General features: G+C 44.0%; 1 protein-coding gene across 1 annotated transcript; it reads right to left on the minus strand.

Annotated features, from left to right (window-relative positions):
* Nucleotides 1–8471: 8471 nt before the first annotated feature.
* LOC139057250 (ras-related protein Rab-30-like) lies at nt 8472–18610 on the minus strand. The gene is made up of 5 exons (XM_070535124.1): nt 18232–18610; nt 18009–18107; nt 17844–17927; nt 13699–13882; nt 8472–13052 (listed from the first exon to the last, which is right to left on the minus strand). The coding sequence occupies exons 2-5, from the start codon at nt 18093–18095 to the stop codon at nt 12781–12783; spliced, it is 627 nt and encodes a 208-aa protein (XP_070391225.1). The 5' UTR covers nt 18096–18107; nt 18232–18610; the 3' UTR covers nt 8472–12780.
* Between the last annotated feature and the right edge of the window lie 43 nt (nt 18611–18653).

Below are 18653 nucleotides of genomic sequence, written 5' to 3' on the forward strand. Positions count from 1 at the left end.
GCAGGCGGGCTCCACTGCCAAGCAAGACGCTCTCTCCACTCGCCCCGTCTAGCCTACACAAGCGAAATTCCTTCCCTGCGTTCCCCAAATCGGACCTGGAGGATCTCGTGACGCATACGTCACAGGCCCCGCCTTCTTTTTTTTTTTGCTCCTCACTTGTTTTTTTCGGCGCTAAGCACTTCCGCCGACGGCGTCGCGCGCGAGCTGGTGTCTCGTTCGCGCAGCGCACGATTTTACGTGCTGTGCGCAAGGAAACACGACTAGCGGTATAATTCAGTGCTACACGAATACTGAGGCAGAACAAGCTGGTCGCAGAGCATGATCACGCGATGGAACACGGTAGAAAATGGCAGAATTTCGGTACCTGCGCATGCGACCGCACGACCTTGGGAACAAGCAGACGAAGCGGAATTACATCATTCTTGCTTCGTTGCGAAGTAAAACAAAAAACACAGAAATTCCGTTTGTGTGTTTTATTATTTCTCTAAACTTCAATTCGTCAATTCAAGCAACAGATCGCACAGATAACAGATGTCTTGAATAATTCTCGAAGTCACGTGTCACCACGAGTGATGTCACACTGCGGACGCCAGTACGTAGGCGCAGACACACGAGTACGTCATATTCCGGCTTGGAGCGCGGCATCCGCGAGGAGAAAGAAAAGCATGCTTTCGGTTTGAAATTTCATATCTTTCCGCGACGCGTAGCGATGTAATAATTTGCAGACACTATCGTTATCGCGCAATGTATGCTCTGCGCTTGTCAGCTCAAAATGGCCAGGCATGGTGACGGGCCCTTTAAAGGTGCCCGTTCCTGCTCTGAGCATCGGCGTGGCTGGGCGATACAACCGAGCGAACGAGCACAGTAATTAGTAAGATCTTAGTAAGATCTTGATGAGGGCTAGTTGGTTCATACTTAGGACTGAGGTGAAACAGCGCGAAAAAGACGAGGACACAAGGAAACAAATACCACAGACAAGCGCTGACTGCCAACTGGAAGTTTATTTGAAAATCACCGGACATTTATAGCTTTCATCAGCATAGGCATGCGCACATCATTCACAAAAACATCTGCAAATCATCATTTTAATCTTTCTTCCAAAAATGTTATTTCTTTTCCCGACAAGGCAAGAGAGGGAGTGCTCACACATTTATCGCCTTCCTTTCTTATATGAAAGGCCTCTATTATCTCCCTTTCCTTCTTGCTCTTTCCTTTCCCTATGAATTTAGTCTTTTCAAATATGGGGGTGCATTGACACTTGTTACAGTGTCCAGCTAAATGACTCCCATAGCCATTCTTTAGGTTAGTGCTGTGCTGACGAGCACAGCACTAACTAAAAGTGCTTCAATGAAAGAGCTCGTCAGCACAGCACTATAACCTAAAGAATGGCTATGGGAGTCATTTAGCTCGACCCGGAGGGTGTCGGGACGTCACTTGCGACTGCGGCTCCTCGAGCCGCGTCGTGTGCCGCCTCGTTGTTGCCGTCCTCCGCGAGGGTGTGAGCGGGTGTCCAGGTGATGTATGTGTTTCTTTTGTAATTTTGGCCTCCTGCAAGAAGAATGCGTAGTGCCTCCGGGGAGATTCGGCCGTTGGCAAAGTTTCTTATTGCCGTCTGAGAGTCGCCGACTATCACGGTTGCGTTAGTTTGTGCTACTGCGAGCGCTATGGCTACTTCTTCAGCTATCTTGTTACTAGTGGTGCGTATCGTCGCGCACGTCTTGCACCGTTTATCCCTATCGATTACGGCTGCCGTAAACCCCCGTCTGCGAGTGTATCGAGCCGCGTCTACGAACACTGCACCCTTGTCGCTGCCGAATTTCTTCTGTATTTGCTTCGCTCTGTTCTCTCTTCTGTCCTTATTGTATTCTGGGTGCATGTTCTTTGGTATGGGAGGTATCACCAATCTTTCCTTCGTCTCTCTCGGGATGTCCACCTTGACACCGTGCTGTGTGTGGTAACCTATGTCTAATTTCTCTAGGATGCGTCTGCCTGCTCTAGTCTTACAGAGGCGTTCATATTGTGCCGTACATTGCGCTTCAATGAGCTCGTCTTTCGTGTTGTGTAGGCCTAATTGCAGCAACTTATCCGTGCTGCAGGTGCTGATCGGTAGTCCTATGGCTAGTTTGTATATTTTCCGAAAGAGGCATTCTGGTTTGGATACGGAGCTACGTATACTATTCTACTTATTACGAAGGCCTGTATTAACCTGACCGTGTTTTCCTCTTTCATCCCTCTATGTTTATTTGCTATCCTTCTGATAAGCCTCATGACTTGCGTTACAGTTCCGTCCAGTCTTCTGAGGGTTTCTGCGTTGTTGCCCTTGGCTTCAATGAGGAGCCCCAATACCCTGATCCTATCGACCTTGGGTATGGGTTTCCCATCGGCCGTCTTTAACTGTATCTCCTCTCTATGGGTGAGATCTTAATTCCCTGTAGTTGCCTGGTTTGCGACCTCTGCGAGTCGGTCTGTACATGCACAACAGCTCCGATTTTTCTGCCGAGCATGTTAACCCTGTCCCCTCTAGACATTTTTCGATTGTTTCGACCGCTGTTTGAAGCGTTTGTTCTATCTACCCGTCACTTTCGTTTCTCAAGCATAAGGTGATATCGTCAGCGTATAAGGTATGATTTAGACCCTCGATTTCTTGTAGCTTGGCTGGCAGCCCAATTAGCGCCAGATTGAACAGCATCGGTGATAAGACCGAGCCCTTTGGCGTACCTGCGCTGCCTATCTCGATCTCCTCCGAAACTAGGTCCGCTATTGTGATCTTTGCCTTTCTGCCCGTTAGAAAATTGCGTACATAATCGTACGTGCGTTTTCCCAGTCCTAATTCGCCTACTCTATCTAGTATCGTTGCATGTGTTACGTTATCGAAGGCTTTTTTTAGGTACAACCCGAGAATTGCCTTTGTCGATCTGCCCAAATCGTCTATGATCTGATGTTTTAGTTGTAACAGAGCGTCCTGCGCTGAGAGGTTTCTCCTGAATCCTATCATCGTGGGCGGGAGCGCGTCGCAGTCTTCGAGGTAGGTGGTTATCCTCGCTAGGACCACGTGCTCCATGAGTTTCCCCACGCAAGAAGTAAGAGATATGGGTCTCAAGTTCCCAATTTGCAGTCGCTTGCCCGGTTTAGGTATTAACACGATTTGTGTCGTCTTCCATTGCTGCGGAATCTGCCCTGTCTCCCAGCATTCGTTAATATATTCGGTCAACTTAGCTACATCCCATCGTCCAAGTTCCTAAGCGTTTTATTCGTTACACCGTCTAGTCCGGGTGCCGACTTGGTATTGAGTTTCTGTAGGGCTGCCCTGACCTCTGACTCGCCGATTTTGCTGTCTAATTCGTCGTTTACCTGCCCTGTGTAGTCAGGGTGTATGACGGGCAGCGCTTGCGAGATGTATCTTTTCTCGATTTCCTTGAGGAAGTCCTGCTCCGTCCCTCGGTACGTTTGTATCAGGCGATTTATATTTTGCCTATGTGCCGACTTTGTCCCATCCGGGTCTAACAAATATCGAAGGATGTTCCTCGTTTTTGCCATTTCTATCTGACTGTCCATGTTGTTGCATTTTTCTCCCACTGTTGTTTGCATAGCTGCTGGGCGTACTGTTCTATGTCCCTGTTCAATTTGGCTATCTTTCTACGAAGCGTCCGGTTGTGTTTTTGTTTTTTCCGTCTCCGTTGCAACCCTGCCTTAGCTTCCCGCATGTGTAGAAGCTTACTGTTTAGGTTCTCTAAATGCGCCTCCGGCGGGACCGTTTTCGTAGCTGCCGCCACATCTCCCTTTAGTTTTTCGGTCCATTCCTCAGTACCTTGTGTCGTGTCATCGGCCTCCTCCCTTATTTTCCTGAATTTGTCCCAGTCGACAATCTTAAGTGGTCTACCATTTGTATTGCGCGGTCCTGCCCTTACCGTTATTTCTAGTATACTGTGATCGCTCCCAAAGTCGTGTTGCGTATTTGTCCACTGCGTGTTTCGTATGTTCTTGGTGAATGTCAAATCTGGCGTAGTATCCGCGCAGACGCTGGTACCTATTCTCGTGGGAACCGATCGGTCGGTCACGAGGGTCAGGCCTTCCTGTTGCGCGTCTAGCCATAGGTTCCTGCCTTTTTGAGTTTCGATTTTGTAACCCCATGCCGCGTGTTGGGCGTTAAAATCGCCTCCCATCACTACTGCTCGGTTGTCCGCTATGGCTAGGGTTTTTTTAAAGAGCGATCGAAATTTATGGTGTCTGCACTTTGGACTTCTATAAATATTTAATACAAAGAAACTGTCCTTCGTTTTCCGCATGGGTATGAGTTCTAAAAGAATGTGATCGATTGACTTAACTTCCGTGTCATGTTGAAACTGAAGCAAAAAAAAAAATCACTGACGGTTACGATACTCCCTAATGAGAAATGCGAGCGCAGCTCTTGGCGTGTTTTCAATTAGCGATATGTTGGCTGGTCTCGTGCGGAACTCTGCAAACGGGGCGAAGTGTGGCGGAGCTGCCTCGCTAATCAGGAGGTCCCGAGAGGCAGCGCTAGGGTGCTATTGACAGCAGTCACGTCCGCAGACAGACCTCCGTTCACGCAGTGCTTTGTTTCCATATAAGGTATCGGTGGCGTCATCGGTGAACAGACGACGTGCGATACTCTGGCACAATCTCGTAGCCATCGTCGCCGCAGAGCCCGTCTTGCACGGCACTCGCTTTTCACGCGCTTTCGCCATACCCTCCTTCTCCGCTTTCCTCCTCGCGCTTCACATTCGCTCTTTCACCCTTCGCTTGATTACGAGGGACGCCGACGCTCGCTGCATGAACGGGCGCCTAAGAGCTGCGCTCTAAAATGTGACAGCTTCCATCGCATCCACAATTCACATAACGTGCTAGATCACGCTGCATCACTCGGCCAGCCTTTTCTGGCTAGACACGACCACCCGCAATTAAATGTTTAGACATGGTATTCGGCACTGGGTATTCTTTGGTACTATACTTATAGATGCAGTACCTGTGTCCTCTTATTGGATTAAATCTCAATGCGCATCATTGCAACATAATACGATAGCTGCATCATCTGCAGCGACCATTCGTACCATACAAGAAGAAACTTTATTTAAAAGACTGGTCCGGCAGTTTTTGCTGTGGAGGCCTCAGGTGGCGGCTCGGAGTAGCTGGTCTTCCAACTCCGAACTTTTGAGAGCCGCCTCCCAGCGGCGGCGACGCCGATGGAGAAGGTCCCCGGCGGCTCTCGCAGCTGGGATGAGGCGAGCTCGAAACTTCCTGTACACTGGTAACGGCCGGGTTTATGGACGCGTTGCTGACAGATGTGGTTCCAGTACCGTTGTTGCCGGCACATTCCCAGAGCATGTGTCGCGGCGTTGCTCTCTGTCCGCACGCTTTACACGCATCGGGTGGGTATCAACCCAGGTAGCAGTGATGTATGACGGCGGGGCTAGGGTAGGTGTGTGTTTGGAGCAAGCGTAAGGTGACGACCTCGTTCCTGTTTAATTTATAATGTGGTGGCGGGAATGTGCGTCTCTCCAGTCTGTAGTGTTGGGCGAGGTCTATGAACGTGGTTAGGTGATCGCCCCAAGCCCATTGTGATTCTTGTAGTTGCATTTCTGTCGTGGTGTTCTGATCCGACAGATCCGACGCCCCACTCTCGGCGGCGGAGGCAGCGGCCACATAATCTGCGGCGGCTTGGCGTGCGAGACCTCGAGCCGTGGCATGGGCCGCCTCGCTGCCTGCGAGCGGGACATCGGTGTGTGCCGGGGTCCAGAGGAGGGAGACCACAGAATTTTGGGGTTGCGAGGGCGATGACGAGTCGCCGTCGACACAAATTTGGATTTTCCGAACCGCACATGCAATCGCTGCTGACATGCATTTCTAGCTCTGTCGCAAAGGCATGCAAAGATTTTTATTAGTCCACAGAATTACCTTTATAACCCTTGTGCGATGACTGACCGCTTAGCTCCAAAATGCATCAAGTTTACGAACAAGCTGCTTGGTTGTTCCTAATGTTCCATTTGTGCATTTAATAAGGAATGCTTAATAATGTGCAATGTAATAGCAGAAGCTTTCTAATCTTGTGAATACCATCCACTATGTGAAAATTTTTATTAATAGAGAGTTTTAGAATAGGGGCCCCACTAGTTTGGGGTCCCAAAGAGCTTTGCGGGTGTTAGCGTGAGGCACGCAGGAGTGAAGAGTTAACGTTTGCGGATAGCTGGATGGATGGATGTTATGAGCGTCCCCTTGGAACAGGGCGGTGGGTTGCGGCACCAAGCTCTTGCTACTATACTGCCCAATATTCTACCTAGGTTAAACAATGGAAAAATAGAAACACTATGAACTACCACGCCCAAATTTTCTGATCCCCTATTGCGAACTGTGCTTTTGTACGTCTCCGTCTTTTGTCGTTTCCCTACTTTTCTTCCACCAATCCTCCAGTCGCCTCTTACTAATGTCTATTGCGGACATGTTTGCTTTACCACTGCTCCCTCTGAACCCAAGGGCTTCAAGGAGGCCAGTGGTGCCTAAATCGACCGCTGGGTAGACGTCTTCACATTCTAATAAAACATGCTCCGTAGTTTCCCTAGCTTTACCACAGCAAGCACATGCTTCTTCTTCCTTCTTATATCTCGCTTTATAGGTGCGTGTTCTAAGGCATCCTGATCTCGCTTCGAAAAGTAATGAGCTTCCCTTTGAGTTATCATAAATGGTTTCTTTCCTGATTTCGTTTTTTCCTCTTAAGTAGTTACTCATGGCAGGTTTCTTTTCCATTGCCGCCACCCATGAAATTCAGCTTCTCTGACTTTCCGCTTGACCTTTGTTGTTGTGTTGTCCACCCTACAGGCCGCATACTTGCTGGTAAGCTTCCTAGTTCTTTTCCTCCACTGTGAATCAATGTTTTTCCTGTACAGATACCTGAACACTCTCCCAGCCCATTTACTTTCTTCCATATTCCTCAGCCGTTCTTCATACTCAATTTTACTGCAAGCTTCCCTCACTTCAAAACTAGTCCAGCCCATATCACCCTGCACAGCTTCATTTGTAGTCTTCCCGTGAGCGCCTAATGCGAGGCGACCCACTGACCTTTGGTTCCCGTCGAGACCTGATTGTACCCCTGATTTATAGCAAACAACCGCATTTCCAAAAGTAAGTCCTGGAACCATTACACCTTTCCACATACCTCGAGCCGGAGGACCTCGTACCTATTTATCCCCATAGCGCCCTGTGCTTCATTATGGCTGCATTTCTCTTCCCCTTTACTGTTATGGTTTTTTCCTGTGTTTCCATATATACATTGCCTTCGTTTATCCATATTCACGGGATGGATAAACTCACGGGATAGCGTCTTGCGCTGACAGCGCCACTACGGCGTCAAAGAAAAGCTAATAGAAATAATAAACAAAATCTACCATTTTATGATAGGAATAGTAATTTTTACTTGCGTGTATTCGCGTTTAATTGCAATTTAGAGGTTATTCTGTAAGCAGCAAACAATTAGTTGCGCTTAGTTTTGAGCAAACCAACTTTACGTGCCTTCACCAGCCAAGTTTAGCCGTGTTAGGCCTACGAGCCATAAAATCCACAATCGAATTCAGAACCAGCGGCGTCTAATGAATCAATCTTCATAACACACGCTAGTTGAGAGAAAGCGATAACCGCAGTCGCTTCTAGCTTGCGAACGTCACGCGTTACCACGAATCGAACCCAGTTTAGTGCTAGGTTAGAGCCGTCACTTCGATGGGTACCCAAACGCAGTTTGCGTCTCGCGCATGCGCAGTGGCTTCGACGCTATTTCTTTGGGGCCTTAAAACGTTTGGGGCCCCTATTCTAAAACTCTCTAATAATGATATTAATGGTGTATTAGTGATGAGAAGACTGTACATTTGCATGAAATGTCCTGGACTAAATTAACTTTCAGCATCATTTGATTCATATTCCATTATTTGTTCACATAAAAAAAAATTCCTGGCTATGCCACTACTACATGGTATTATACTGGTGTAACATTTGATGGCTGGCTAACTAGTACTGAACGCAAATTCTTCTAAAGTTAGTGTTCCTTGATGTCAGTCTTAAATTTCAGTGTTAGGCAGAGTTGTCATGGGCACAAATACTTAATTCAGGAGCATAAGAGAAGGCTAAAAGTAAAATCGAAAGCTGCAGGAAGAATATTATAGCAATGGAAAATAGGCAATGAAAAACACCAGCTTTTCTGTATGAAGAAAATGCAAAAAACGGGCAATTTTAGTGGCTTAGAAAGCTTAGCTGCCAGTACTAGATGGAATGTCATTGTAGGATGGCATGTTTATCACTCTCTTGTAAACGGAGTACTTCTGCAAAATTTTGCTTGGAAACAAACAGCTTGCAAGTCTCAAATGCATGCAAGAATGCTGGGTTCTTGGGAACAAGTTTAGCCAGCTGGCGCATTTTTTTTTTCTGTGTGAATCTAATTTTGAAAGCAATAAATTCAAGCACAGAACCTGTAAGCGACTTAAAATATTTATTTCATCAAATAAAGGTTGACAATTTTTGAAATAAATATGAATAACTTGGGTCACTAAATTGCTTCATGGACAGTGCAGTGGCGATAGAGGCCAGGAAACCGAAAAGTGGCATAAGGAACTATCTTATGGGGTGTCTATATACATCACCTGCTAAAATCTCTGCACACATGTGAGTTGTGTTGAAATCACACACACAAAAAAATTACTCTAAGATTTTCATGCGCAGCAATCTGCTGTAGCTAAAGGTCAAATTGCAAATACAGATGTTTGTAGCACACATACAACCGAAGCATTGCAGCATAGTAATAAATGAGCAGCAATAACAAATGGTGCCAAAAGTCTCAGTCTCTGGAAAAATGAGGCATGCTGGCCACAATGGAATGTTCGTAATGTTGTAGAATGTTAAATGTAATACGCTGACTACTTTTTCAAAACATTAGTAAAGGTGTTGAGCAAAGCTTGAAAGGAGACACTCAAAGCACCTATAACACATCCTTAAACATGACCAGCTACCTCAACTGAATGGTGATTGGAAAATAAGGCAAGTATATGTTCACACCTCAAAAAACGTTATGACTTGCAAGTCGCTTGCACAAAGGGGTTGATCTGAACTGCAAACAAGCGTTCAATTTTGGACTTGCAGCACTGGGCACAGTACGATTCTCATAAAACAAACAATTGAAATAAAGCCTAGGGCACCTTGAAGAGAGCTTGTTTACAATTTTCTGACAAACACAACAAAAAAAATATCACAGCTGCCATAAAGACTGTCACGTTCAAAGTCTCATTACCGTTAAACAAATTCTGCTCAGGTGTAATGCTCACCTGGTAAACAGAACCACAGTCCACACTTAAGGTTCCTAGATAAAAGGTTTCAAGGTAGTGCCATTCTTTGATCTAGCCACCTTCGTCCTCATCCTCACGCTCTCCTGTGATAGTCCGCATGGTGCAGTGAAATGGCATTCCAGCCAGATATGGTGGTGTTCACTTTTTAGAAGAGGTTCCAAAGTTTGGTTTACGGCAACATACGCATGAATAAGGATTTACTGCACGAAATACGGTTTGAAAATGAGTATTGATAATGTAGTACAAAACAAACTAGAAGCTATTTTTGTAAGTGTGCTGAAAAGTTTGGAACCTTCTGGGTGTGCTAGTGGTGCTACATGTAGAGTGAGAGAGAGTGACTGTGGAGAGGAAAGGGCGCTATTTTCTGCAGTCATTCAGGTATCACCTCTCGACGCCACTCCATGCAAGAGGAGGATGTGAACAAGAGGGCAGCGAGAAAGGGACAATGGCGCTACATTGAAACTTGTCTAGGAACCTTATCCACACTGAGCACCTTTAACAAAACAGGAGTTCTAAGGAGCAGTGCCACAAGTGCGCGTGGCATGCAGCAGCTGGTTAATGAGCATGAAGCTGCAATAAATCCATTAACTTCCTGAGACCACAAGACATCTCGAGGATATAATAGTGTTCTAAGTCGGGTTTTAACTATAGATTTATATGTTAAAAATGTTTTTTTGATGAATTACCACAGTTAGATGTCAAAAGTTCCCATCTCCTGATGTTTGTTATGGTAAAAGCTACTTTTCTTTGCCTAAACCACAGAGATGAAGATGTAATATCATGTGGTAGGTTGCCATGTTGATGCCACGGCCTGGATTTTCACGTCTTTTAGTAGTATTTGAAGCACACTTTGTGCTTTCTGTTAGCCTTTGCGATGACACAGTAGTTTAGGTCAAATTAGTGCAAGTTTTCTCAAAAGCTGATGGCGACAATGTGATTAAACCATTTCTGTACACTTAACGAATACACCTAACTTTACATGCAGGATAAATATTTAAGGTAATTTTTTCCAAGTTCACACTGAAAAGGATTAAAAGCAATGTGCAATTTAATGTACAAGTGGTCCCAGGAGATTAAACTGAAATAGAGGCAGATTAAGAATTAATAGTGCAACAGTACTTCCTGTTTCATTACGTTACCAAGTTTTGTTGTTATTTTATCTGCATAAGTATTGTCGGGAAAAAATGCAGAGCTTTGATGTACGGCTTCCAGCAGACAACTACAAGAAAAAAGATGCTATCTTTGAGTCACCTAAATGTGATGTTCTTCGGAACATTATACAGGCACAGTTCTTTCACACTCTCTTGCACTCTTCCATCTTTCACTCGATAAAGATCTGGACCAGTCTGGACGTTCTGTTTCTAAAGCCCTGTTCATTAGGAGCCACTAAAGAAAAAAACCCTGCACAATTCCTCAATGCTGTACCTTGGCTCAGGAGTGTTTGGCAGAGTTCTCATTTCTCGAGAATATTGAAATGCCTTTTCTGAGAGCCTCTACCAACCTTCACATGTTTCTCAAGAACATTTGTCATGGAAAAGCACAATACCTCACAGGTATGAAAATCAAAAGCGGAGCTGTTAAGAGACAACACATTCGTGCACACTTTGCACCTCTGGCATATTATTAATGCAACAACCTAAGAATGATAAAATGAGCAGTTCTGTCTAGAAAGCTAAAGACAGCGATTACTCAGACAGCCAACAAACTAAACAATAAATCATATAGTGTGTGTGTGTTTGTGTACACTTATCAGCGCTGAAAAGCACTTGAGTTCATAGACAAAATTCAGGGCTTTTCACAGCAGCCACAAATCTTAAAAGAAAGCAAAATAAAAACCGGACCCTCAAAACAAACAAACAAATGAGAAAACACAACCTTTGATATAAAGCCCTTTCAATGCAATAATGAAGCATATAGCTGCTAAATAAATGGGGAAATTATGGTCATCAGATCCTCTCATGATTTCTCCCTGTCATGGCGGGGCTATTGAGTTTACCAGCCAACACATAATTTTGATGCATTTGGGCCTGAGATGCACACACAACCAAGACATAATGCACAACTGGTCAATCAACAATCACTGCTGATTTGATCTTTGAATGACAACCGAAACAATGAAAAAAATTAAAAGAATGTGTGAAATGATTAATAGACAACACACTTCATTCCTTGTTTCTCTCTCTCTCTATTTCTTTTCTTTTGGTGCACTTTCTGAGCCATCATGCTAAGGAAACTGCCTCCAGTTCTCATTTTGATCTTTGAGTTCTTTCATTCAACACAAACCAACACACACACAAAAAAACAGCGTCCTACGCCAGTGCCATTGGTGCAGCAGATCAAAGTACAAATATTTGGAGCAAGAAGAAAAAATGTGGCATGCTAAAGTTTTCAAAGGCAGTCTGATGACATCAAATGCTAGCAAGATAAATATTAAAGTGCTTAAAAGCAGTTAAGGTAGCTTTACTACCACTGATAACCTGCTGCCAAAAAGTAAAGGATCATTCAATTAAGCAGTACGCTTGCTGAAATTTCTCACTGCAAAGTAGCTTTCATGATAATCAGGCTTAAAAAAATAAAAAATAAAGCTGCACTGGTACTAAAAGTAGAAAATCATCACAGGAATTCGACTGCATCAAGTTGATGTGACAGAATCTTTACCTGCTGTTCACAGATGGAAATAGAGGCTTCTTGCAGATCAAAGGTAGTGCTGGCATCATGAAAACTTACAGCAAAGGGTACAAATGGAAGCAGGTTGACAACAATCCTTTGTCGACTTTAAAACACCCTATGACAGTACTCACACACTTTCAACATCGCAATGAACGCACACAAAAAGAGCAAGAACAGACGGGCGGCAGCACTAGCAAAATGGGAAAGGAGTTGTGGCAGCACAGTCCCAACCTCAGTAGAGACTACTGGCAACGCATGCTGAAGGAGGCTTTCCAATGACTGCAAGGCGTTCGCCATCCTCAATGAGTTACTAAGGGAAAGGCAAATGTCAGTGCCATGGACACTGCGCAAAAGTGCTACAGCAGCTCCTTTTCACCAAAATAAGCTTCAATATTAGCAAATACTCTTCCATACCCAGAACGAAGCAGTAACTTTTAATGGTGCCAGACTGTCGGTATTGCGAAGTTGAGTGAAGAAGTGCTGACCCTAATGTTCTACGAATATAAAAATGCAAGGTTTCTTAGGCCACTCAACAGATTCTAATCTCCCGTTTAGATCTTTTCAATGGCTCTTTTATGCATGATGCACCCAAGCTGAGGTAAAATGACCCACAGCTTGACACCAGAACGTTACTACCGTATACTCATCCATACCACAGTCATTTGAGAGCCTCCTTCAGGCAAAGGTGCCCCCACTGCTGTCAAGTGAGTGGAACTATGTGCCTCAACACCAGGGCGGTTCCAGTATGGCATGTGCATGTGACATGGGATGCTCATAACATGCGGCAGCAAGCGTGGTCCCCTTTGTCTCCTGCAGCTTCCTTCAAATCTGGCAACGAATCGGCTGTAGATGATGGCCGGCCAGAGTATCGAGCATGAGTAGCCCGTGCTTCAGCCGTCAGGCGAACAGCTATCTCGGTGAACAGCTTGTCCACGTTGTCAGCCTCCTTGGCCGATGTCTCCACAAAGTACATGTCACTCCGGCGAGCAAACTCCTCACCAATGTGCGTTGGGATCTCCCGGTCTTCACGGTCAATCTTGTTTCCTAACAATCACAGTGCAGGCATAAACCTACTGTTGCTTCATAATCAGCAATTTGCCAATATCTCTTTTCAACTGCCACGAAAGCTGCAACCGCGTCCAGGCACAAAAGCGCCGAATAACATGCATGCCTTTCAAGGCTGTGTGCAGCTTAAAGGAACACCGGGTCAATCTGAATATAATCTAACCTGTTCAGATCTATTCTATCAACATTAGCAGCAACACCCACCTGCAGAAAACATAGCAGGAAACCATAGCTGAAATATGCTATATTAAGATTATTGTTTCTTCCACTACTGTTTTGTGTGCAGATATATTTAAAACTACAGAGATGTGTGCATTTCTCAATGTGGTATTCACAGCCTGCATAGAGTTGAGCGCTATCATTCATATGATTAAAGGTACAACCATGCACAAGAAAATAACTAGTGAAAGCTTAGAACTGATGAGCTCCAATAGTAGCACCGCTTTCATGATTAGCGCACAATTGAGCAAGTCTATTTTGCTTACACATGTTGCATGCTCAAGTGGATGCGCAGTGGTATGAAGATATAGATTCAAGAAAGACTTAGCACAGCCAGTTTTCTACCAGGTGGAATATACAATGAAGATAAACAGACTGAATAAATGTCAATAGCATGCTGACTTACCTACTAATGCCCGTAGGACTTTTGGGCTGGCGTACTGCTCGATTTCCCTTAACCAGTCAGGCAAGCAGTCAAACGTTGGCTGGCAGCTGATGTCATAGACGAGAATGAGAGCGTGTGCACTACGGTAGTAGCTTTGGGTGATTGAACGAAACCGTTCCTGTCCTGCTGTGTCCCATATCTGCAACTGCACATCAATCGTATGATGTAAGTACTATCTCTGGTTAAAGGATCTGTTTAAGAAAGAAAAATACACGTGGGATGCAGGTATGCTCTCCTTAAGCAACTGCTGCACAGAAGCGGAGAGAGGTAATATATGAACTTCAGTTTCAGTTTATTTGTCCTGCTCATTTACAGGAACAGGAGCAGAAGCTAAAGGCTTTAAAGCATGACAAAGGCCTCTGCTCCTAAAGCAGTTCGACACGCAGTTCGACGAGCAGAAGCTATGCAGCCCTTATTCAAAAAATAGTAGTATTTCCTATAGTAATAAGCAAAACAAAAACTTCGCCTGCTTTAGGCATGAGACCAGCTGCTGCTTATGGAATTGGCACATGATTTTGTTCTGACACCATGTATTTCCAAAAGTGATGATTTAATATTTTCAAAACTTCCCTAATTTCACCAATGCTTCTATAAATTTGGTGGCCTATATAATAAAGCTGCTAATGGTAGTTAGAATATGGTCTATTGTTTTAAATGCAACATATCTTGCTGAAATTTTCACAGTACTTGTCTAAGAAGAGCATTCCTCAATGTTACATGCATGTGAATAGGGAAGGCGAGATATACGACTGCTGAAAGAACGAATGAACAGTAGGTAACAGTCAATACTTACTTAATTTCACTATAGATATGAACTAGATCAGTTTAAAAAACACTCATTTCAAGAACTGTGGAGAAAAATACCGTAAAATACCAAGCAAGTGCCCTAGGCCATTAACCCTTTCAGTGTCGCTGGTATACCGGTACGTTTCTGCGTTTCTGTGCCGCCATGTTTGTTTTGACATTCTTTTGTTGGAAAGGAAAGTGGGGACCACACCAAGAGAGCATGTGCCATTACCTGTGTCGTTTTTTCATTTCTGCATTACCGAAAATAAACTATTGTGTTCATTTTATAATACATCAGAAAAAAAGAACTCGACGTTGAGGATGCGTAGCCTCTGAAAAAAAAAAAAAAACAGCACTGAAAGGATTACCTAACACACAGGTAACCTTCAAAGAAGACAGGTTTGGGGTAGGTGCATCTTCTGCCACACTGTCGAAATGTAGAAAGCACGCTTGTTAGATCTGGTAACATGAAGTTGGCATCTGAACCACATGGCATGCACTGGAAATTACCTTGGCAAAGTTACAAGGTAATGGGCAAAAAAAGCAGGCAAGATTCTCACCACTGGTTTTAAATTTTATTTGAGAGCACTTTACCCTTTCAGGCGCCAATTCTCTGCATTCAAAATTTTGTTTCAACACATTTCTTGTACCTTCAGAATCGTGAAAACCATACAATAGATACTGAACAAATTAGGAATTTCAATTCTTCAGTGAGTTTTGTAAGGTTTACAGAATGTGGACTCCAGACAAGAACTTTTTACAGGACGTCAGATATAGGAACATCAGCCCTTTCATGTATAGCATACATGGACTGCACCTATCTAGACACTTGCAGTATATTTCTGATGTAAAAGATTGCGGAAACAATGAAAGAAGTGAACCCGATACATGACGACAAACTGACAACGATGTTAAATATCCAGCTTTCTACCTTTCAACTCCTATTACTGAAACTCTTTATACTTACTATTCAAACTTGCTGCGCTCTAAACAGTGCTTTTGATTTTGATGCACTTTCTTCATGTGCACAATTCTGCACATAGTGCCTGCAGAGGCACTAGCGCCTGAAGGGGTTAATAGCTGCCTGTAAGTGGTTGTTAGGCTTTCTCTTTCTAACGAAGGATATTGAATATGTTTTCAGTTGGAACACAATGTTCAATCCCAGCACACATTGTGTACTGTTGCGTGCTGCATCAGAAAGGAGGCCTCAGCACATCATTCAAGAGAAGGATTACACATTTTTTATACCATCCTATTATTCTCAAAGCTTTTAAAGATAGAGCTGAATCCAATTAATTTGACCTTTGCAAAACTGCAGGACTTGGTCAAATTATTCTAAAGGTTGAATTAAGAAAGGGTGGCAAAATGAACAAATTCAAATCTTTTTCATTCATTGAAACAGTGTGTAATGTCTCTATGCTTTTTGCTCTTCAAGCACAAGTCAATGAGCATGCAGTGATGGGCACCGACAAGTTCAAACGATGCCTCAGTGTCAGACTAAAAAGAGAAGTTCTCGAGTGTTCAGCACTTGGTGGCTCCAGCAGGATGCTGTCAGCAATGGCGTCAGTGTCACTCTCGTCACTACAGTCTGCACGGCCCATTTGTAGTGTTTTCAAAGCTTTCAGTAACTACTGTGCACCTGAAGAAATGCTGGTGGGAGTTGAATTTACCATGCTTAGGCCTTTGAACTAAACGAGTTTTCCTTCCGTAGTCCCCTATGTATAGTTCCTCGCCGGGGACTTTGCAATGCATTAAAATTAAACAAGAAGTTGGGTGAAATAACAGGAGTCAACTGTAGGTGGTGGGCTTGTTTGTGAATAAAAGGAGGGTTCTCATTTGATATTTGCTTGCTTGGTATTTTATGGTAATTAAGTAAGGTCGTGTTTTGGGATACCAAGTACATATACAAAATATCACAATGAGATGCAAACATGAAAACACACTGGAAAAGAAGTGGATGGGCGCTCTTCTGCCCATTCTTTTTTACGTTGCATTTTCTTTAGCAATGGTTATTTTTGTACGTTCAATATGCACCAACTCATCCAGCAAAAACACAGTATTTGTCCAGTCTACTTTACCTACATGCCTGAATCTTTGATTGACTTGGAACATGTGAATGGAAGTGATGAAACAAACACGGAAGATATCTGCAGGAGTTCTACCTATCAATGGTTGTGTAGCTCTACAGTACTTGCATATGAAACTGAATTTCTGATTAAACTTACACCTTTGCATGACTTGTACTAGCATTGCTACCTTAACCCCTTCAGGTGAAAAAATTCTCTGTGCATTCAAAATTTAGTTTCAGTACATTACGTGCATCTTGAGAATTGTGAAAAGTAAAGAGCTGTAGAACAACTTAAGTATTCTCAATTCTTCAGTGTGTTCTGTCATGTTTACAGAATGTGGACTCATGTGAAAATTGTCTACAGGAACATCCGATATGAGAACATCAATCATTTCATGTGACAAATTAACATTGTGACAAACAATGAAATAAATTAACCCGCTACATGTCGGCATGTTGAACTCATAAGCAAACGTGCAGCCATCTGCTTTTCAACTTGTGTTAGTAAAACACTTTACACATATTATTCAAACTTGCAGCACATGTAAAATCACAAGTTTTTCAAGATGAATGCAATACACTTTAAGTAGAATTATATTCATCAACACTTTCGCTTGTGATGCATTATCTTACAGTGCCTGAAGGGAATAAATACCCCTTAGCTGGTCCCTCAAAGGTGGACAACACAGCCAAGATCCTTCACTCGCTCACAGGAAAGAAAAATTGAGGTTTTCACAACAAATGCAACACGCTAAGGGAAATCAGTGCATCAGTTACCTGAAATATTTAATATGCTGTGTGCAATGCATGATCTAATACTGCTAAAACCAGCACATTGTTTGAGCTATAGAAAAGTGATAAGCTGAGGCTACATCAGTTTTACGCACTACATGCAACATACAGTTGTGGGTGAACAATGAACCCAGACAACCCTGCAGAACAATAGCTCAATAGCTGCAGTAGGACTGCACATTCTTCAGATGCTTTTCTTTCCACAACTGCGCACTTCCTACTGTGCCTGCCAAATAAATAAATAAAATAAGATTAAAGAACAATAATAAGAAAAAATCTGCGCGCAAATCGCGCAACTCGGCGACATCGGTTAGTTTCGAATATATATTCCGACACTCGTGCTGGCGAACGCCACTACATCAAGCAAGAAAAGAGACCAACACAGGTGAAACCGAAAACTGAACATGCTTCTAAGCTCGTTCGCACGCCGATGGCACAAGGAACAGGCAGGGCCTCTTACTTTCACTTTCTCACCGTCCACTTCGACAGTTTTGATGAGAAAGTCGACACCAATGGTGGCCCCCTGACCCGGAGGAAATAGACCCTGAAACGCAGCCAACAGGAACTCGTCAGCCCAGTGGAAATTTCGGAACTGCGCAAAGAGTATCAAAACCCATATGGTTACCTGCGTGAATCTCCGGACAAGGCATGTCTTCCCGACACCAGCGTTACCTATTAGCACGACCTTAAATAGAAACTTGTAATCTTCCATGATTCCCGATGTCTGCGAGCAAAACACGGTATTGAGAGGTTAACTTCTGAACACCAAAAGCGGAACTAGAAATTTCGCTCCGAAACATCCCACTCGGGAACGCGACGGAATCTGAAACATCAGAAAATATACGTACCAGGTGTGCCCGCGTTTAGCGTACCCGCATCCTGAGAATGCTTGCAGAATTGTGCTTCTGATGAGGAAGCAGCAGCGCAAGACGACGTACTTCGTTTCACATGATGGACGTTGGCTGCTCGCATGGAGTCACACGCGATTGCCTAATCGCTGCATAGTTTTCTTGCAGAGACAGTGACCTGTGGTCTACTCGGGCACATGCACGACGTAAACACAATGTGAAATGAACAGTTCGTAGCGTCGAGGTGTTGATTCAACACCAACCACAAGATGAAAACGCGACTTTCGGTGCTTTCAGTTCAGCACTGAGGGCGAGTATCGCAGTGATCCGCAAGGTGGAGCATTCGATCAGCTGATCTCGTCTGGGAGAGTGACGTTTAAAACCCTTTCAAGGCTTTTACGCCTTTCCATGATGTCTAAACA

Source organism: Dermacentor albipictus, chromosome 3, assembly GCF_038994185.2.
Source record: "Dermacentor albipictus isolate Rhodes 1998 colony chromosome 3, USDA_Dalb.pri_finalv2, whole genome shotgun sequence".
In the NCBI taxonomy this organism is placed as follows: domain Eukaryota; kingdom Metazoa; phylum Arthropoda; class Arachnida; order Ixodida; family Ixodidae; genus Dermacentor; species Dermacentor albipictus.